General features: G+C 38.9%; 2 protein-coding genes across 3 annotated transcripts in view; one reads left to right on the top strand and one right to left on the bottom strand.

The window, feature by feature from the left end:
• Positions 1-1,110: 1,110 nt before the first annotated feature.
• mrpl1 (mitochondrial ribosomal protein L1) lies at positions 1,111-15,471 on the bottom strand. Its single transcript, XM_042421174.1, has 10 exons — positions 15,467-15,471; positions 13,188-13,315; positions 11,409-11,517; positions 10,971-11,238; positions 9,950-10,033; positions 9,512-9,583; positions 8,188-8,299; positions 7,994-8,094; positions 7,279-7,360; positions 1,111-1,265 (listed from the first exon to the last, which is right to left on the bottom strand). The coding sequence occupies exons 1-10, from the start codon at positions 15,469-15,471 to the stop codon at positions 1,162-1,164; spliced, it is 1,065 nt and encodes a 354-aa protein (XP_042277108.1). The 3' UTR covers positions 1,111-1,161.
• Positions 14,546-21,964, top strand: part of cnot6l (CCR4-NOT transcription complex, subunit 6-like) — a 20,360-nt gene continuing 12,941 nt past the window's right edge. The window contains exons 1-6 of one of the 2 annotated variants that reach the window (XM_042422046.1): positions 14,546-14,683; positions 18,262-18,383; positions 20,445-20,631; positions 21,129-21,214; positions 21,310-21,399; positions 21,578-21,646. In XM_042422046.1, coding sequence (XP_042277980.1) covers positions 18,272-18,383; positions 20,445-20,631; positions 21,129-21,214; positions 21,310-21,399; positions 21,578-21,646 — 544 coding nt within the window. In that variant the 5' untranslated portion in view covers positions 14,546-14,683; positions 18,262-18,271. Of the gene's footprint in view, positions 14,684-18,261; positions 18,384-20,444; positions 20,632-21,128; positions 21,215-21,309; positions 21,400-21,577; positions 21,647-21,964 lie in introns of those variants that run through there. The other variant, XM_042422047.1, reaches the window with a different exon arrangement.

Here is a 21,964-nt window from a genome sequence, read left to right as displayed (position 1 = left end):
TGTGTAAGTTATGAATACTGGATCATGATTGGCGCCAAACTAGTTGTGATGTCACAGATCCTGCTCTTAATACACGTGTTAAACTGAGATTTAAGGTGAACTCAGAGAAACTTTCCTCCTTCAGCAGATGAATGTGAAAACAAACTCTGCACATACATCATTCTGCACAGAGAAGAAGAACAAACATCCAACTGAAGGAACGAGAAGAAAAAACACATTTTTCAGTGGAGGGTTTCTGACAGGTTCGTCCACATAGTTTTAAAAACATTAGAACTGTGCTGCAGGTCTCTCTGCTCTAAAAAAAACACACATATTCATCATGTTTGATCCAATTAAATCTAAAGTTCTGGTTGCAGGAGTTTTTTCCTGAATGCAAAATAAAACTACAGCACAAAATATCTCAATAACAACAACAGTTTGGTCTTTTCATACATAATAAAAACAGTATGACGTTGTGTTCTTTTAATTTGTGGCTCCGAAAAGTAACTAAAGAAGATAATTAAAGGGAGACGTCTTCACTCTGGGTGAAAACATGAATTCATCCAAGATAGAAGTTTAATATTTACAGCAGATATTATACCAAAATTATTTCTATTCTTTTAATATCTCCAAAACTGAATGTTGTGCTATGAAGACTGTACTTTATATTATTAGAATAGAAAGAAATGAAGTCTTAAATATGAAAACTCATTCATTCAGTCTTACAAGGTTTGCTATCTGCAGGTTTTAGCACGACAAACTCAACACTGAATACATCTTTTATAAGGATTTTGACAAATAATTGTCAAAGAAAGTGTCAAAATCAGGATATTTTTTGACCAAACAGGGTTTATAGAACTTAACATGAACAGAAAAAAAGGTCATGAGGTCAAACTGTAATGATTTCATTTACTAAACAAAGTGTGCTGCTAAACCTGCTCCTGATGTAGCAGCGCTATTTCTGGGAATCAACCTTTTTATAACTTTTATGGACCTTTTTATGGACCTACAGATGTTTTGTAAAACAACAGTAGCAACTGATTTATGGGCTGTGAGTGAGTCACCTTATATGTCGAATTCTCCTTTTATTCTCCTGGATTCTTCTGAACAACATTAACTCAGAAACCAAACTCAGAACAAATACTTTATTCAGTACAGTGAATATATACAATGTGAAACAGGTCATTCTTCCTCCTTCTCTGCTGGTTTTGGTAAAACGTCTTCGCTCTTGAACCAAAGAGCTTCACTGGTCTGACTGGCGATGATCGCTCGCTCGATGAAAGGACCTGAAGGAAGGAGAGTGGATGAGAGGAGAGGAAAAGAGTCATCATTAACATCCAGATAAAAAACATTTAGGTGACATCTTCACACTTCAATCATCCACAAACCGATGGCAGTAAATATTCGTTATGTGCACGCTTGTTTTTGATCTGGTGAGGAGGAAGGTGTGAGGTGAGAAGCTGGATGTGGATAAAAACATCTTACTTAACACTTTTCAAAACAGTTAAAGAAGAGTTTATTAGACTAGAAGAAATGGAATCAAAACAGAATGTATAGAACTTGGTTTTGGTAATAATTGTGAACTGAGCTACAATTTTTTGATGGCTATTGATCATTGCTGATTAAACTATTATCTTTTTTGATTAATGGTTCAGTCTGTAAAATGTCACAAATAATAACAAATAACAAGTTATCAGAGCCTTTAGTTTTCTTTAAAGTCTGATCAGCAGCCCAAAAAACCCCCCAAACTGCTCATTTCATAAAAACGACAAACACTCAAATCTTTACATTCATGCACATTTCCTTAATAACACCCTGAACAGCGGTTTTAATTAAGCGAGAATTATCTTCATTATAATTGTTTATTCGGCTGTTTCAGAGCTTTATATTGAAAATGTGTTTATGATATTTTGCTCCCCTCGTGTATGTTAATGGGGTGGACAAAATGTTAGGAACATTTTGTCATATTAATTAACTCCACTACACCACCGCCACCCATTACGACCTCAATAATAATAAACATAGAACAAGTAGAATTATCACCTTTCTGACAACAAAAACTGAAAATGTATACTTCATAAATGTAGAATTTATGGTATAACTGTTGTATTGGATTACATTAGATTGCACAGGTGTTCCTAATAAAGTGCTCATGAGTGTATACATATACACGTACATGTCGGTACTTGTATGCTCATGTTTGTTTATTATTTTGTTCCATCTATTTATTCATTTATTTTTCTATTCTTATGTAACTACGGACAAATAAAATAATCACATGTCTGTCCATTCCGCTCCAAGAGGAAAAATCCAATAAATAATAATCCAATTAAAATTTGGTCACAAAAGAAAGTTGGGATGATCGGCTGTAACGGGAGAGAGTGCACAGTGAACTCCGCAGTCACACATTTCTCCGCGTCGGTTAGGCTAACCCATTGTTGCTAACTTTGGAGCTAACCCCCTTCACTTTTCCAGCACTTGGGGGAAACAACAGACTTGACTTATTAGCATTTATTAACTGTTACACACTGGAGTCTGTACTGTACATTTACTGCCAGACTGACAACTTACTGCTAACCTTTTCCTCTGCTTTCCGTCACTTTCCTGTCGCTCACTCTTTCCCGCTCACCACGCAAACGTACTACGCAATGCCGTATTCCTTAACGGAGTTGCGCTACCAACAGTTTCCTTGGTAACGACACAGAGGTTGACTCACGTACCGGAACAGCGCTGCACAGACACACCCAAAACACTATTGATTTCCGAATCAATGGATATTTGGTGTTATTTTTGACATTAAAAAATATTTTTTTGGTCTGGCAGGAGTTGTTGTTGTTGTAATTATAGGAGAAACACTGAATCAGTAAACGTTGAGTACGTTCTGTAAACGTTGAGTACAGTTAGACCCAGCAGTCTCCATTAGGTTGGGCGAGTTCAAAGTTGTGGAAACACCGGGGGTGTTTTGAATACACCCCGTTTTCACAGGTAATTTGTTAGTCTGTCCCTCCCGCCGCAGGAAATAATGGATTAATCCAGGAAGGCTGTTAATGTCGCACTTTTCTCCTTATGAAAATAACACGGGGATTATTTGACCAATGAGAATTTGGTCGGACGAGAGCATATCGACCAACTAATCGACTAGTCGACCAGGACACTACACTACTACAAGAGAAAGAAAGAATTAAATCAACCTATTCAAACAAAAACACTGAATATTTCAAATCAAAAATGACAAATAAACAAAGACAGAAAGTTACTTGTAGTTTTTCTGTAACAGCATCCACTTTTAATATCTGATATTTGGTCATTATAATCCTGGTAAACCTGAGTAAATCCACCCAGGGACCAGTTCAATTGAAACATGACTATAAAAATATGTTATGAGAAGTTATTTAGGACATAAAACAACAAGTCTCCCTGGATAACACAGCAGAAAATAAAAAAAACAAAGAGTCTAAAAACTTTTACATATCAGACTGAGCATCTGTTTGCATGAGATTATGTTTAACAGCTCATTTGAAAATATGCAAGTACTCAAATTCCCTGTAGTCTTTTATTTCTCTCACGTATTTACTTTTAACTTAGTTATGAATTAGTTATTTCAGCATCTTTTTCCCCTGTTGTCCCCCCTTTATTTCTGCATTCAGGTCTTTATCAGCATATGGTCGGTGCTTTTGTCATGAATAATTCCCATAAACCCCTTTGGGGGTTTCAATCCCTCACCCACACGTTGCGTTTTCCGCTCAGTTTTAAGCGTTTATCTGTGCAGTTTCTTCCCACGCTGCAGCCATTAGCTTCTGTCCAAATGACTCTTTAAGATGCGTTAATGGAAATGAAGAAAAACCTTCTCAGCTCTTCACGCCGGTTAATTCGAGTTAACAGTAAGTATTCCAGATCTTCACATCATCTGATCCCTGACTTCTGGGCGCAGAGGTAATTAAATTCTGCTCAGAGTCCCTTGTGCGCCTCTTGTCGGGGAGGTGAACCGCTGCGTAATGTTTGCTGGCACAAACTCTCAGAGGGCTCTCTCTCCGCTGAATCACCCAGTTGGCTCGGCACGGCACGGCTCGGCTCAGCTCGACGTGCCGCCTTCATCACCGAATGCTGAAAATTACAGAGCCGGAACGAGGTGCCGAGTGAGACGTTTCACTCAGCTACTGTATCTGCAGAGCGTTAACCCGCAGGAATCATCCGCGCTGAAACGACACTCGACACAATGTATCTGTTGTGAGCGCAGTCACACACCTACTGCTGGCTGTGAAAAACTTCAATTATCTATCTGCAAAGAAAGTTTTGTTCTCGGTTTGTTTGTTTGGTAATTAGTATAATTAGCATGACATCAACCTGAACCATTTGTAAATCAAAGTGGGTGGAAAGTTAAGCACAGAAGCCAAGAAACAAGTGATTAGTTTTTTTGGTGTGGATCCAGTAGTTTCAATGGATATCTTAACATGAACAGATGGACATTTTCTCATAGCACTTAAAAAAAACATGAAAAATGTATTCTGTGATTGCTTATACCTGCATATTTACTTTCAGATTAAACATTCCTGCTGGAGTCATTTATGTTTGTTGTTGACGTATGTCTCCCTCTAAACATCAGAGACTCTTCCTCCACTTTCAAGTAAAACTGCTTATAATCTCTAACAAACAGTCTTCTCCTCCCTTCTAATACATTCACTTTACTCATGGACATTATTTCTTTTTGTTTTGTTGTTTCCTTTGTAAAGTGTCTCTGAGTATCTTGAATATATGAGTTTGATGTATTATTATTATTATGATGTCAAAGCACCAACAGGCCTGAGAATAAAAGGAGGTGTTTCTGGCCAGTAACTGATCCAGTAATAGTTTAGCTTTGATTGTACGTGACAGAAAATCATTTTATTTCATATTGGCTTTTGAGTTTCACTTCATCTATGTTAGTTTCTAAGCCGTCGTCATCGAACCATCAACACCAAGAGAAGCAAGATCAGGCTCATTCAACAGTGAGTAAAAACAAACAGCTATAATTATTCATTATTGATATTAATCAAATAACAGTTATGGATGTTGTAGCCTCGGTGGAGGAGTAAACTTCCTGTGTGTTTTCTGGTTTTAGATCTTTTATTTTGATTATATTTAGGTTCTGATGGTCGAATTAAAATGGAACCAGAGCATGTAGATAAAAGTCCAGCAGTGTAAGCAGAGACAAGAATCACTCATTCATTCATTCACTCATTCACTGTTGGCCACTGCTGTTTATGTCACATGGAAAAGCTTAACCAGCACTTTTTTCTGATGCATATAAGCTCAACTTTGTGCTTCTTTGGAAATGAAAAACAGAACCAGTATTAGAGCTCACAGTTGCCAGCGGATGAGATCATGCACCAGATTTTTACTTTGCTTCTGGAAGCAATTTGCCAAAAAAAATTGGCAAAATTAACATTTTTTCCAAACCTGGATGCACATCAAGTAACTGGACCTGAGTGACCTTTTTTCAAAGCTACAGTACAGTTGCTTTGCTCTGGTCTGAATCAGTGGATAATTTGGTGAACTTGTTAAGTTTTCCACTTAGTTTGGTTTCTTTTCACATAAAACAAAATTAAAGCGATCCAAAAAGCCACCTAAGACGTGTCTGGGACGAGAACCGGTAAAAAAGTCCAATCTGCCTGAATGTCAAGACGGCAAAATACACCTTGAAGTTGGCTCAGATCGAGATTACATTCCTGCTACAAACAAACCAATCCACATTTCGATCATGACCAGACCGAGACCACTTCCTCTGAAGGGTCTGTGTGTGGTTATTTTGGTCTGAGTATGATTGCTGGGTTTAAATCTGCCCACATGAATCACACCAAGGAGCAAAACCAGCACCCTGCACCCTCACAGTAATGAAATTAAAAGAGTGCATGTAATGAAAACATTTCTTGTGATTTTTTTACGCTGCGAGAAAACATGTGTCACTGATGAACGAGAAGAGAATAACCTATGAGGCCAACGTGATACTGGACGATGTTTCATGTAGTTCTGTTTGCACTGAAGCGTACGTAAATCCTGCACTGATCTTGTTTTCTGGAAACTGCTGCAGTTAGTTGAGAGGAGGAAGTCTAAAAGATGATCCCAGACTGATGATCCTGGTGTGAAAATGGCCAACAGTTCAGAGGTGTCGTAAGACTTGATGAGAGCTGAACATCTAATAAGAAAAACATTCTTCAGTGGTCTGCGGAGGAGACGAATGCTGTTTTGGTAATAAGGTCATTGAGAGAGAGAGAGAGAGAGAGAGAGAGAGGTTGATATGAGAAGCTTCAGGTCACAAAGGGCTGCTGGTTTTAAAGCGTCTTCAGTCAGTGTTTCTGAAAGCTCTGCAGATTACTCCAGAACGGCGGAGGCGTTAATGTTAACGACATTTTATTTAGCGAAGCTCAGAATCAATTATTTTTTTAGATCATTTAAGCGCCACAGTCTAACGAGGTTCCATTAGCTGATGATTACGCTCTGCATCTTATTGCCACAACTTACAGTGAAGTAAATGTATAGAGTAGATCAGAGATGAAGAAGCTGCTCGCTCTGCTTTAGTTCACATCAGCGCTGGAGGAGCAGCGACTGCCTGCAGGACTGAGGTTGTTTTCATTCAGTGTTTGAAGGACAAAAGGAAAAGAGACGAGAGACGAGAGCTAGAACAGCCTGTTTCAGACAGAGGCTGAACTGAAGGGCAAGATAATGATGATAATCATGCAAAGATATTCCAGTAGAGCCCCAGAATAGAAATACAGACCTGGAAATATGCAAATTATTACACTGTTGCTGATTTATTCTCTGTCAATTGACTAATCGGTTAATTGTTTCAGCTCAAAATAATTTAATTCATTCTTATCGGGCACATTTAGATAAGAGCATGTGTTGTTTTTTCAGTCAAACGTTTTGGTCCGCTCCACTGTGTGCAGAATGTTAAAACCCTCCACATCTGGACCGACGTGAAGCCCACTTCTGTCCACTGATCCAGTCTGAATCTGGTCGAGTCACCACAGGAAAGGAGACTGTTCTGCCTTCTCTCTCATTTTAGAGAAAAGAGCAATTAAAGACTGAAGAGATGCATCAGCTGACTGAAAAAAAATCACCTGTGCTGACAGCGCTGTTAACTGAACCAGTGAGGGAGATTAAAACCAGCAAGCAGACAAAAGCTGGCACAATTAAAAAGCTCAACAATAAGATATTCTATACTGAAGAACTGCTGAGACAGTTAAAGAAGGTATTTTAGAGTTTAAGAGGAGCTTAAAGTGTGATCAGATATTTTCTTCTTGTGATTTGTGGTGAACGTACCCGTGTTAGCCGGCCGATGGGAGCAAACATCCATCAGGATAGTCTGCAGGTTGGCGAAGATGTGTTCCTTTGAGAAGTCGAGCTGTAGTGAGAAAAAAAAAATAAAAACAGCATGAAATTAAATCTACTGTAACACTAAAAATGTATTTTATACGATAGAATTTAGTTTTTTAATCTGAAGTTTCTCCAGATTTTGCCGTTTGTTTAAATACACTGAAGTCATGATACGTTTCCTTCAAATCAAAGTCATGATGTTGCATTTTCAACGTGGGAACTTAAATACACAATAAACAATGTTTGACTGGTTTTAGTCCTGAAAACTGCATCTTATTTTTCCTTTTCAAATATGATTTATTGTTTTCTGCATTTCATCATCATACAGATATAGAGCTGCAACGATTAGTCAATTAATAGATTAGTTGCCAAATATTTTCATAATCGATTAATCGTTTTGAGATTCCAGCTTCTTCAATGTGAGTATTTTCTGCTTTTTTAAGACTTCTATGAGAGTACATTGAATATCTTTGGATTGTGACAAAAGACGACATTTGAAGACGTCGTCTTGGGCTTTGGGGATCGACATCTTTCACTGTTTTCTGACATTTTACAGATGATGTGACAGCTTCTTGTTGGAAATATAAACTCATACTCAGACATCGATGCTCTAATAATCACACTTCATCTACCGCTCTGGTACCGGTTTGTTATGACGTACCGTGGCGATCTGGGTCCTGACGTAGCAGTCGTTCTCCACCAGGTACTCGTGACCCGTTTTAAACAACTCGAGCATCTTGGGAATGTTGACACCGACTGAGCCTGAGTGTCGACAGAGAAATGAAAGCATAGATTATAAATCCGCAGCGGCTTCGACAGTCCGTCCGGCGACTCCGCTCTGACTCTTCGGCTCACCTCTCTTGCTCTTGGGAAACTTCTTCCTCAGTTTATTTTTCAGCGGTGTGAGTTTAGGCAGCATATCAGGCGCTGCTACGTAGAAGTCTGCTGAAATCTCGTCGTCTAGGATCTGGAATAAAATCAGACCGGATTAAATTAGGATGACTCTTACATACAGAAGGAAATATGGCTGCAACTAGCAACTATTTATCATCAATTAATCTGCTGATTAATGTCTCAATTAACTGTTTTATCTACTGATGGCGACATCTTCTCATGTCTTGTTTTGTCTGATCAACGGTCTAAAATCCAAACATGTTCACTTCAGTCATGTATGACATAGAAAAAGCTTAAAACTTTTACATTTGAGAAGCTGCAACCAGCAAATATAGTTAAAAAATGACTAAAACAAATGTTTTAAAATTGGTAATCACAAGGGAAACAGGCCTGAGCAATAAGGCTGAAAACAATATCATGACATTAACAAGAATATATTTTTCTAATATATTTTACATGGCCAGCAGACACAGAGCAACATGATCATCCCAGTGGAGTTTTGTCCAATATTCACTCTTCTTTTAGCTCCGTTTTGGTCTCCACCACCTCTGGAGAAACATATCTGGCTCCTTAGCTGCTAAATGTTCCTCTTACTTCACTAACTAGCGTTTATCTTTGTCTGTGTGCCGTTTGGTGCTCGACAGGTTGTGTACTTTGGGTTTTTAAAGCTGAAATAAGCCTCCTGCTGCTGCTGGAAATACGATAGATGAGAGTGTTGACAGTAGGGCTGCAACTAACAATTATTTTCTCGATTAATTGCTTAGACTATGAAAAAAATAGTGTTTATAATCTCTCAGTTTCAGTCTAACTGTCCAAAATGTTAAGATATTTAATTAACTGTCATATACGACAACAGGAAAAACAACAAATTGTCACATTTGAGAAGCTTGAGACATCAAATATTTGGCATTTTTGCTTAAAAAATGACTGAAACGACCAACTGATTATAAAATATTCACCAATTAATTTTCTGTCGGTTGACTAATCAACTCATCGTTGCAGCTCTAGATGAGAGTGAATTAATGGTTGTTGTAAAGTTGAAAGATGCTGTAAGGTGGAAGGGAACCATAGAGTCATTTAATCCATCGTTAATATAGAAATATTGATTAAAGCAGCTTTAATTTAATTTAATGAATTCCAATTTACAATTTGCTTGGAATCATTACATATTTTTTGTAGAAAATAACATAATATAAGTTTATAATGACTGTGATGATCCCTGTGAAAGACAATAAGTGAGAATATTGATCTGAACTGTTGTGATGTACCTGTTGAAGCGACTCACCGGCTGTATGAGCTCTGCTCCTCCAGCGAACGCAGCTCCGTTCTCCTGGGCGATTTTAGCTTGATTAGCATCCTGCGGCGAGAGAACAGAGACGCCGTTACACATTTAAATCTGATTCGGGCGTGTCAAAGTCTGTCAGGCCGTGCCGGCGTCATTCATTACGGCGGTCGTTAACGTGCGTGTCGAAGTTACAACCCACAACCTCTGCTGCTCGACAGGAGTATTAATCAAACGCTGCTTTTTAAGTCTCTGTGACACAAACGGCCCATTTATTACAGACAAACAGGGTGACAAATAGAAAAGGTGCTTCTGCTGCGCATCTGAATCATGTTCAGACAATATTAAAACAATCCATCAACAGCATGCGGTCGATTGGCTATGAAATTAAGAGTGAGTGAGGCTGAAGGAGGGGGGAGGAAGAAGAAGAAAAGTCTTTACCTCAGTAAAAACTAAAACTTTGTTCATCTGTGTCTTGAAGGGGTGAGGTAGGTGCACCGTGCTGACGAAGGGGTCGACTTTTCTCTGTGAGGAGAAGATAAGATTTAAATTATTACAGTTATCAGCTGCAAATAAAAGATTTGGGAGAAAACATAAGAAAAAAAGAAAAGGAACGTCCATCACAGCATAAACTTATGATAATCAAGCATTAAATTCATTCTGCTTTCTGCTTTCATTTTTCATTTCTCTTGAGTGTTTCTAATTCATTATGCACAGGAACATCAGGTCCGCACAGATCTGCAGAGACAGAGAGACGAGAGTAAAAACGGAGTCTGTCTCACGCGGACTGTGTCGGACGTCGCGGCAGCTCTTCTCGTCCTGTGATGTGGAAACAAACTCATGAGGTTTTTATTCCCTCTGTGTCACGCTGTTTTTAGCTGATTAACCTTAAAAAATAAAACTGCTCATGTTGCAAAGCTCCACGCTGTAAATAACACTCAAGACTTACGGAGGCGAAGTTGAACAGCCGGAGCGGAAAAATAACCCAAAAAGTAAAACACTGCCAAGTCTTTTAAAATTAGACTTTAAGAGACACTTTGGCAGGTGAACAGCTGGTAATCGGGACATTGTGTTCTATTCTGATGATGGTAAAAATGAGAAAAAAAGCAGCTGGGGATTTCTGGGATTGACTAAAAAGTTGGCCTCTTGCCTTAAAGCCTCCGTTTGAGTTAACAATATCTGACGTCACAAACTGAAGCATAAAAACCAAATTTTCCATCAGTTTGCTGATTGTCTGACTCTTCCTCTAGTTCCACCAGCAGGTCAAACGTTTCACTTCTCCTGCAAACTAATCCAACATCTACTAGATTGATTGGCACCCATTTTTCTACAGATATTAACGATACCAAGAGGATAAATCCAACCCACTTTGGTGATCCCCTGAGTTTTGCTCTAGCGCCATCATGAGGTTGACATTTGTGGTTTTGAGCGAAATGTCTCAACAGCTATTGGACCTTGTTACCTTTTTCTCCAGCTTCATGTCGAGCCTCAGATCGATGTAAACGGGCTGATTGTGGGGGGTGAAGTCCAACGCCTGGAAGCTCTTGAGCAGGTCGATGGCGTCCGCTGCGTCGTATACGGTTCTGGGGTAGTACCTCATTACGTACACGTCGTCCACGGGCCCCCACGCCGTCTTGCCGTAAGGCTTGTGTCTGTCTTTGTCATCGATGACCCTCTTCTCCTTCTTCACCTCCTTCTCTGCGTCCTCTTTCTTGTCCTTCCTTAGTACCCTGACAGGAGAGAAAAACAACAAACAAACTGATTCTGCTGGACAACTCTATGGGGGTAAATGTGAAAAACTGAGCGCAGGTGAAGCAGAATGATTATGAAAAACATTTTCCAAAGTCATACAAATGTCTTCTTTTAAGTTCATTTTTGTTTAAAAAGCTTGTAAACTCACTTGACAGCTGCTAAACTCCTGACGGGGATATTCCTCGGTGTATTCTGTGAGACGCCTGCGTAGGCGGGACCACCGGCAGTCAGCAGCTGCCTCTGACATCCTGCTAAAACTAGAAAAGAGAAAAGAAAAAAAAAAGAAGCTTATGTTTATGAAAGGAGAACAAAGACAAAGGGTACAAATGGTGACCTCCGTTTAACACAGACAGAAGCTCCTTCTCTCCTTCTGTGAGATTCAACATCAAACTGCATAACAGAGCTTGAGATGTTTAATTTTGCATGAAGCAAGTACACCAAGAAGTAAAGTTAGATTCCACCAGAGGATGCCATGCAAACTGATGAAAAGAAGTACAAAGACACTGTAAATCTTCACAAAACTAAATCAGATTGGTGTTTCAGATGTGCTCCGAATGATCCGGGAAATAAGGAAAAACATTTGACATTAGTTTATTACCTATAGAAAGAGATCAGTTTGCATCAGGGCTGTAATCTACCAGACTAAAGCACACTGCAGCCAGTGTTTTGGGTTATTTGCATGAAACTGGATTCATTTTTCTAATATTTGACTGCAAAGAAAAAATCTGTCTGTTTAAATAATGTTTTATCAAGGTGTGACCGAGTTCACTGATTTGCAAGTCAAAACATGCTTTGCAGATTTGAAACTTGTGCCCCCAGTGCTGCTTTAAAGTTTTACCATCAAAAGCACTTTTTCTCCAATCTCACAGTCTCACAGTTGGGAGAATCTAAATCTTGCTGTTAACAGCATGTTATAAATCTCTGGATGCCTCCGGGAGATGTGTGCTGGGAAAAGCTGACTCACTTTTTTTAAATGTGCTTGTACATCTGTAAAAAAAATAAAAAAAATAATACAGCTTCACTGACTGGCTGTGCAGGTTGAAAGACAATTTAAGCAAGTCATCTTTAAATAATAAAAGAGAGGACATTGTACAGCTGGAGCTGATCCTGAGCAAACAGAGAGAATTCATACTTGTGCAAAGTTTGGGTTTAACTGCTCTGAAGATGAACTCTTTGATTATTTTATTGATCATTTCTAGTAGTATAGAAGTTATGAATACAGTAAAGTAACGTTATGGATGTCTTCTCTACAGAAAGCAGGCATATTCTGCAGCCCCTCGCATCCTCCCTTTTCTTTTATTCTAACGTATTTTTTAAGCAGAAACTGTGTTCAGAAATCTGACAGTTAAACGCGCCCCATCTTATCAACAAAGGTGCATACTCAAAATAACATTATTTCGACTTTTTAATGGATTATTACCGTCAACTCTTTAATTCGGCATACATATAATCCACCGAGAAACACTTTAAATCAACAGAAAGTAATCTTTTATAACTTGTGCTCACTGCTCGTCACCGCCCACCACGCTGTGTTTGGTTCAAGGACGTTAAGTAACGACTAATGAATCAATCATAAAACTGGGCTTTTTATTAAGTTACGAGATATCTGGTTAATTGGAATGATGCCGAATTAAACTGAGAATCCCAATAATTCAAATGAAATATTAAGTCATGCTGTGTCATGTTTGGAATCCCTCAGTAACCGAGGGAAATATAAAATTTCACATTTTTGCGATTAGCTCTCGTCGTTCACCGGTGTTAGCTAAACGAACAGCAGACAAGCTAACAGGCTGTAACGGCCGTTAAGTCCCACAAGAAAGCCGCGAGAAAGTCTGACAGAGCTAATGTGCATCCCTCTTATTATTATTAAGTTATAATATTATTACTGACAGTAAGACAAAAGGTAAATTTCACAAAAACAACTGACCTTTCCACACGGTCCGCGTGCACGTTGCCATGTCTGGGAAATGACGCTGGTCCGTGTGGAAACAGCGACGCGTGCTAATCAGTTCCGCCTGGGACGGAAAACCAAATCTCCTTTCAAAAACTGACAATCTGCAGTTTTATTTCCTATTAGTAAATATACAAAACTTATAGAAAATTTCATAGTAATTATATAGGATTTTTAGAGTCCATTTTCATCATCGGCATACGTTTGATATACTAAACTCGCCTTATTGTAGTAAACCTTTGACATAGGGATTACGAGTCATTTCCAAAATGTAATGAGAAATTGAGAAAACTTAAATTTTATTGATCAAGAAATTATGTTTTAACTGCATACTGATTTTTTCGGTGCCTCCAATATATTCTAAAACAACAACTCAAACTGACACAGAGTTTAAAGAGGGATCTGTCATGTAGTTATGAGTGCTGCTTGTTGTTTAATGAAACTTTTATGGTATGTTTGTTTGTTTGTGAGTTGTTTGTGTGTTTTGCTGCTTTGTATGTACTTTGTTGTTGAGTTTCGTGTTGTAATGTATGCATATGTGTTGTTGAGTCTTGTACAGTTTCGTGTGTATTTTTCTGTTTTTTTTCTGTATGTATTTTAAAAGCCCGTCTGAGAGGAGAAGAAAATATTGATATTTTTTAAAGGTAAACTAAAAACCCATCTGTTCAATCTCATGTAGTGTTTTATAATTTTATGGTTTTATCATTATATACCTATTTGATTTATTATCACCATTGTTATTTATTTTATTCCATTTTATTTCATTAACACTTCACTGTTTTATTATAATCTATTTATTTTGTATAGTATTTCATAATTATACTTTCGATTGTTTCTTGCGTTATCTTCTATTATTTATCTTTTATTATCTTAACTACCCATCTTTTATTGTTGTCTTATTCAATTAACTCTTTTGCTTTTTAATTATGTCGGTGTGCATTGGTCTCTAAATCCATATTTAACATCCTGTACGTTCTTGTCAGTACTTTGAATTGCATTTGATTTGTTTTAAAGGTGCTATATAAATAAAGTTTAATTGACTTGATTGATTAATTGATTGATAGGGACGGTATATATAGCCTAGGCTATAAATGCTGTGGCATAAATCATGATTTATACTTGTCCCTGAACAGATAAACATTGACTAGATAAAATGAGATTTAAATGGAGTTCAGTCATTTGGAACTAAAACAGAAAATTAATAAAGTGGGGACTGTAAACTGGGGCTTTGTGGCAGTTTATTGAGCCTTTTTTATTATTATTCTGTATGTTATAAAGTCAGTATGAACATGTTTTTTTGTGGTGCGGGATGACTCGGGGGTGGATGCAGTGTGCGGGTACGAGCGGAAGCTGCGTTTGTTGTTCTTCCTTCTGTTTCCGAGACGTTCAGGGTCTGAACGGGTTCACCAGCCGCGTCTGCATGTCTCTACCAATTCACTCAACAAACCGTCTTCTACCGCCCACGAATGAAGGTAATGTCAATCCTGAGTTTGTTCTTCAGCTGCGGACACTTTGTCCAGACTGTCCCGGGTTAAATTTCCGCGTTAAATCCGCTTCCATTTATACCAACTCCCTTCTTCCCCGCAGCTCGACTCGGTGAGCCCGGGCAGCGTGCGCCCTGCAGCCGCTAGCCAAACAAATCCAGCGCCGTGCTTCGAGCGCGCTGGACGGTTCACCTGTTTGCGCTTTGTGTTGACTCTACTTTAATAGATTTAATACTGGAATATGTATTCTTAGACATATCCAGAGGGCGTGTTTACCTCCCTGTCAGGTGTGACAGCTGGGTGGCCGGTGGGTTGAACTTCTCCTGAACGGGGCCCGTCCGTCCGGTCCGTGTACGTTGTGCTGCGCGCTTGTCACTTTTGACATTTCAGCTATGTTTGGATGCTCGCCTCTCTCTCAGCTGTTGGTGCAGTTGCCATCGCTACATTTTTTCCACTTGCAATAAAAAAATAAAAAAAACTCCCGCCTTTCAAAAAAAATAATCACTCCCAGTTGCCAAGGCAACAGGGTTGACCATTGACAGCCCCTCCAACACCCCCCCCCCACCCACCCCCCCCTCTACAAACCTACATGTTGATATCTCACGTCGCAGTTGCAACTTGAGTTTTCGTGCCTGTGTGTCTGATATGAGCCGCTGCCAGCTGGCTGTATATCTGCCGCTTACTTGTGACCCAGCAGCGTGTAAACAGGTTATGTAAGTCTTCTCCAAACTTGTTCACCCCCCCCGCCCCCACCCCCCCCTCAAAACCAACCTCATGGTGGCTCAGCTGCATAACATCTTGCACCTTATTCCTATTGCTCCTATGCATGCACACTGCTCAGAAAGTCAATGGTTAATAACAATGTCATGCATATATAGTATAACTTTTATGATATGTGCCCCCCCTCCACACCTCCTCTCCCCCCCTCCTCCTCCTCCAACCAGAGCTGCAGACTGACAGCTGGCAGGCCGGGCAGTTAAAATAACTTTGCAAGCTGAGTGGTTTGTGGACAGACCTCCTCCAGCTGCCTGCTTTAAAGCCTGATAAGTGAAGGTTGCATGACTGCTTGTTCAGGTTCATGTAAATAGAAACGGAAATAATATTTTGCACTGAGTGAAACTGTTGTGACACAATAATCAGTCTGACCCGGGACAACATGAGTTGATAAGATGACCATGTGCTGCACCGTTTTCAAAAAAATACCTAATTGCGATTATTAGGACTGATATTGCGATTTGATTTTCGTTGAAAAACATATTAAAGTGATTATGGTGTGATGTTTGCAGGGATCTGTGCCAAACAAAGAGGTTTTCTGAAGTTTGTAGAATATGATGTGTAGGTTGTGACGTCTCTGCAGCGCAATAATATTAAATTTAAAAAGGTATTTTTAAGAAATATTGCACCTCCTCCGGCTATACCGCGATTCCGATAAACTTTCGATTAATTGTTCAGCGCTGCCGTGTGGCTTCAGTTCAACACATTTTTATCACCTTTACAACTGTAATGCAACTTTTAAGACTTCACAACAACATACTGACAGAAAACTTTGATAACTCGTTTCTTGTTTTTAGTCTTTTTATTAAGAAAAACATCCAAATTCTCTGATTCCAGCTTCTCAGATGTGAATATTTTCTGGTTTATTTTAGTTTTCTATGATTGTAAACTTACTATCTTTGAGTTGTGGACATTTGAAGGCATCACCTTGAGCTTTATAGACAAAACAAATTAATCAAGAAAATAAATAGACAGATTAATTGATAATGAGAATAATAAGCTCAAGGTGACGCCCTCAAATGTCCCGACAAACAGTCCACAAAATCTTCAGTTTATTGTCACAGAAAGACGAAATAAACCAGACGATCTTACTATTTGTTTCTTAAGAAGTGACTCAAAACGATTAATTATGAAAATAGTCGGCGTTTAATTTTCTGTTGATTGCAGCTATAAAACTTGTTGATAATTGTAAGCTTGTGTGCAGGAGATGCATCAAAGAAACATTCATTTATTTAAGGATATTTTCTTTCATTAGTTAGTTGTCACGGCTCTTACGTAAGACTTGTGATAGATCAGCAGCCGTCTGATTGGACGTCTCCATTCTGCTCTAATCATCCAGTTATTGAACATCGTGGCATCATTTTTTTGGATTAAATCATCTGCGGATCAAAAGCTGGTTTCTCTGCCTTCGTCACAGAAGTCGTCCACATAAATCACATAATGAACGCCATCACGCTGATAATCAAAGCATCTAGATTTATGACGTCTCAGCTCTTTACACAGATGCCAGTTTTTTTGGGGGGGGGTGTTTTTTGTCAGAAATCGGCCTCCAGGTGCTTCCTGTGGTGGTTTCGGTTCTTGGCTCTGAGAGACTTTGTGTGTGTGTCATTGTCAGGACGGGGAAATCACCTGCAGCCGGCCGCCGCCGTGTGTGTGTGTGTGTGTGTGTGTGTGTGTGTGTGCCGGTAAACGCCGCCTCAGGCCGCTGACTCCACCGGCCACTTGAAAAGAAAAGACAGGCATTTATTTGTTTATTCTGAGTTATGAAATAATCTACTTGGGTGGTAAAATATTTTGCAGCAGGATGGAGAATGTTCAGGGGAGGGAGAGGAGGGATTGGAGGAAGAATTTTCTTTCCCACAACCTGCTTTTTTCAGTTTTCTTTGAACTTTCTTTTATTTCTGTTTTTATATTTAATTTTCCTCATTTTTCATCTTACATCACTGGAATTCATTTCAGCTGTTTTATCATAAAATCTAATTTAGCTTCACTTGTTTCTGTGATCAGTCGGAGCAGGTTGTGTTTCTGTCTTTAAACACACGCAGAGTGAAAAATTAACAGCTGATCAACTTTTACGTGTTAACTTCATGCTTCACAGTGCTGATTGTATAACTGTCAGTAGCAGGAAGTGTTGACTTAATAAAGCACAGATTTCTGATCTAAATCAAACTGAACATATGATTTAAAACGTCCCTCAATAAAGACAAACTAATTCCAAAATGTGTCACTTTTACTACGTTATACATCATTAATACAGAAGTAGAAACATTAAAAAACAGTATCACTTACAGTATCATTTGTTTTATATCATTTTATTTTAAGGAAGAATATCTGCCCTTCAGTAGGGCTGAGTATCAGAACCTTTAAGTTAATCGATACCTGCATTCGACCCTTTTTCTACCCAGATCTTGGAAAAAAAAGACTATTTTACTGCAAGCGTTCTACGATATATTGCGACGTGTGATTGGCTCACTACGGCAGCAGCTACAAGCCAAACGGTCTGTGGTGATAACACTTAATTGTTCAGTTTTGTTCAGTTATTTAATAAATACTTCAATAATTTGAACACTTTGAAAGTTTATCCCTGTGAAAATCATTTGGATGAGGAGGAGTGGTGACATTTTACGCTTCCATTCACGTGATGGGTATCGAGTGAAGAACTCTACTGGTATCGGTATCACTTTAAGGGTACTGGTATCGATACTGGTATTGTAATCTTTTAAAGGACTCCCAGTTCTACCCATTAGTGCCAGCTGAATTTAACCTGAAACGTGTGTGTTCTTGTGTTTCAGATTAACAGGTATGCCAAAGGAAAAATATGATCCTCCAGATCCCCGCAGATGTTACACCATCATGTCAACCGAGGAGGCGGCCAATGGGAAGAAGTCTCACTGGGCTGAGCTCGAGATATCTGGTCAGTCTAACTAACTCTCTCTCTCTCTCTCTCTCTCTCTCTCTCTCTGTGTGTGGGTCTGCCTCCATATAAAAACATCCCAGCTGAGGCCTCGTAGCTCAGGTGTAAATCTGGATTCGATCATTAAAAGTGAAAACCAGCAGAGCTCCGAGTCCCTGGACTGAACTAAATTAAAGAAAAAAAGATGCATTTTTATATTGAAAATGGCAGAAATATGAACATAAAGACAAATCTGACATGACAGCCTTATTACTGAAAGTGAATCGTGAAGGATTTAATGAAGCAGAGATGAAGCAGAATATGAAAATAATCTTGTGTTTTTCCTCTCTGTGTGTGAGCTTGTTTTGTTTTTATTATCTCAATGAGCTCCTTGACATATTTTCATCTCACTCACACACACACTGTGTGTTCAGGGATAAATGTTTTTCACAGTTTGGACGTTACACTAGCTAAAGTTTCACTTTTTTTATAACTTCTGGTGTTGCAGAAACTCGAACTAGAAAGGTCACTTTTCCCGCAAATATGAAGAAAAGAAAGAGCAACATCTGGAAACCACATAATTAAAATATTCTTGACTGAAAAAGCCAGATGTGAATTGACAACTTCAGACAGTGTCACAATCCCAGGCATGAATGTTTATGACTGAACCAATGTGAAAAGAGAAAAAGAACAAGTATTAACGATCAGGTAACTTTCCACGACTAGAAGGAAAAGTTAATAATTAACATCCAAACAGGCGTCTGTCAGGTTCCTCTTTCATTTTTCTGATTTCAAACAAGCAGTTCGGACATGAGAGTTACAGGGTGGAAATGTTAAAGGGAAACTGATCTATCAGGCCAATAATGTCAATAATCTAATATTAGATATATCAACCAGTAAGTTAGACCAGTAAAATCCTTCTTTTCATGTTATTAATTGAGTAAATTCTACATTAACGAGCAGTTAAGGCTGACAGGATCTACAGGTGAATAAGTAGGTCACTCTGTGGTTAACCCTAAAATAATTTTAGCATTTCAACATCTCTTTTGTGTCACATGGTGCTCTGAGTGTGTGTGTGTGGTTTTTTTTTACCCTGAAAAGAATCATAAAAACTGGAATCGAGGCATGAAAATCATCTAAATTTAGTCAGAATTTAAATGGTGGATATTTGCTGCAGGATAAAAATATCAATACTAACAGAAATGTTCAATAAACATCTTCTTATGTCTAATTAATTTGATTTCAACATCTATTTAGTGTCACATGGTGCTATAAAGGCTCAGTGTGTGTGTTTTTGTTACCCTGAAAAGAATCATAAAAACTGAATCGTTGCATGAAAAGACTTTAAAAGGTGGAGATTTGCTGCAGGATAAAAATATCAATACTAACAGAAATGTTCAATAAACATCTTATTATGTCTAATTAATTTGATTTCAGCATCTATTTAGTGTCACATGGCGCTCTAAATGCTGACTGTGTGGTTTTCTACTGAAAAGAATCATAAAAACTGAGTCGTTGCATGAAAATCGTCTAAATTTAGTCAGATTTGCTGCTGGATAAAAATATCAATACTGTCATAAATTTTCATAAAACATCGTGTTATGTCTAATTAATTTGATTTCAACATCTATTTAGTGTCACATGGTGCTCTAAATGCTGACTGTGTGGTTTTTTACCCTGAAAAGAATCATAAAAACTGAATCGTTGCATGAAAATCGTCTAAATTTAGTCAGATTTGCTGCTGGATAAAAATATCAATACTGTCATAAATGTTCAATAAACGTCTTGTTATGTCTAATTAATTTGATTTCAACATCTCTTTTGTGTCACACGGTGGTCCAAATGCTGACTGTGTGGTTTTTTTACCCTGAAAAGAATCATAAAAACTGAATCGTGGCATGAAAATCGTCTAAATTTAGCCAGATTTGCTGCTGGATAAAAAATATCAATACTGACAGAAATGTTCAATAAATGTCTTGTTATGTCTTGAAGAGCGTGAGTCTGGTTGTCTCCTGGTTCGGTTGATCTCAAAGCTCAGATATGAAACCTGTATTTGCTTACAGTTGTGTGTTTTTCACACAGGGCGGGTCAGGAATCTGAGCAGCTCGTTATGGACGTTAACCCACCTGACAGCACTGCACATCAACGACAACAACCTGACCCGCATCCCGCCGGACATCGCCAAGCTGCCCAACCTGGTCTACCTGAACCTGTCGTCCAATAAGCTCCGCAGCCTGCCCGCCGAACTGGGCAACATGGTCTCTCTCAGGTAGGTCAACAGAATCCTGAGATACTTGAGAAACATGGCCGACATCACGGCGGCGATCAGACATCTGGAGGTGGTTCTGTTAATGACTTTGTCTGGACAAAACTTTAATTTCACACAAGGGTGTATTTTTTTTTTTTTATTTTGACTTGGAAAAATAATGAATTCATTGAGAGGAATTATGTTCCAAACCGCCTAAAGCTTAAAAGCAGAGTGATGAGAGGCACGATAAATCCAAACACACAGATCAAACACTCACAGAAGAAAGAAAGACGAAGATTATGAAATCCATGGATGAGAAACAGTTACATCCTCCTGGGTCCAGAAACAAAAAAATTGAAGATGACAAGTAAAGACACATTTTGACCAGATGAATAAACTGAAGTGACAACAAAGCACAATGTGGTAGAAGATGGTTTGACAAAATACACAAAGAAAATCCCCTTTTTAGATGTGAAGAAACCAAAGGACTGATGTATATTTTGTGTCGTTTCTCGCAGGGAATTGCTTTTAAACAACAATCTTTTACGAGTTCTGCCTTATGAACTTGGGAGGCTTTTCCAGTTACAAACCCTTGGGCTAAAAGGTGAGTCTTTTATTACGTTATTATTACAGCTTTCCCCCCAAAATGCTTGTGATTCTTTATATTTAGTTAGTATTTTTCATGTGGTTGTTTTGCAGGAAACCCTTTGTCCCAAGACATCCTCAATCTCTACCAGGAGCCGGACGGAACCAGAAAGCTTTTGAACTACATGCTCGACAATCTAGCAGGTAAACGTCCTGGCGGCTTCGCCTTACAACGCGCCCCGCCCCCGTTCGTCAGGACTCATGCATATTTTACCGGCGGTTCATTGTTAACCTGAGCACCGCAGGTAAATCGTCTCATTGTGTTTGTCACGGACTAATGAGCACTAATCCGGATTTGCCTCCCGCCCTATCCTGTTTCCAGTGCACCCGGAGCAGCTCCCCCAAAGACCTTGGATCACTCTGAAAGAGCGAGACCAAATGATTCCCACAGGTATGTTCACCAGGAGGGGCGAGTTACACCTGCAGCGTCTTGTTGGACTCATTCACAATTTAATAAACACTTTTTTAAGCAGTAGGATTAATGTTAATGTAAGAGTCTCCTATCAGCTTAAAGGACCAGTGTGCAGGATTTAGGATCTATTGGCAGAAATGGATTAGAAGATTCATCAGTATGTTTTAATTAGTGTATAATCACCTGAAAATAAGAATCATTGTGTTTTTGTTACCTGACCCCGGCTGTGCGCCGCGTTCCGGTCCGGTTTTGTTTCGTCCTCTGCGCAGCGCCCTATTCCACCGGGAGCGTGTCAGA

The sequence above is a fragment of the Thunnus maccoyii genome, chromosome 9 (genome assembly GCF_910596095.1).
Source record: "Thunnus maccoyii chromosome 9, fThuMac1.1, whole genome shotgun sequence".
NCBI lineage: Eukaryota > Metazoa > Chordata > Actinopteri > Scombriformes > Scombridae > Thunnus > Thunnus maccoyii.
This window is presented reverse-complemented; position numbering and strand designations above follow the sequence as displayed.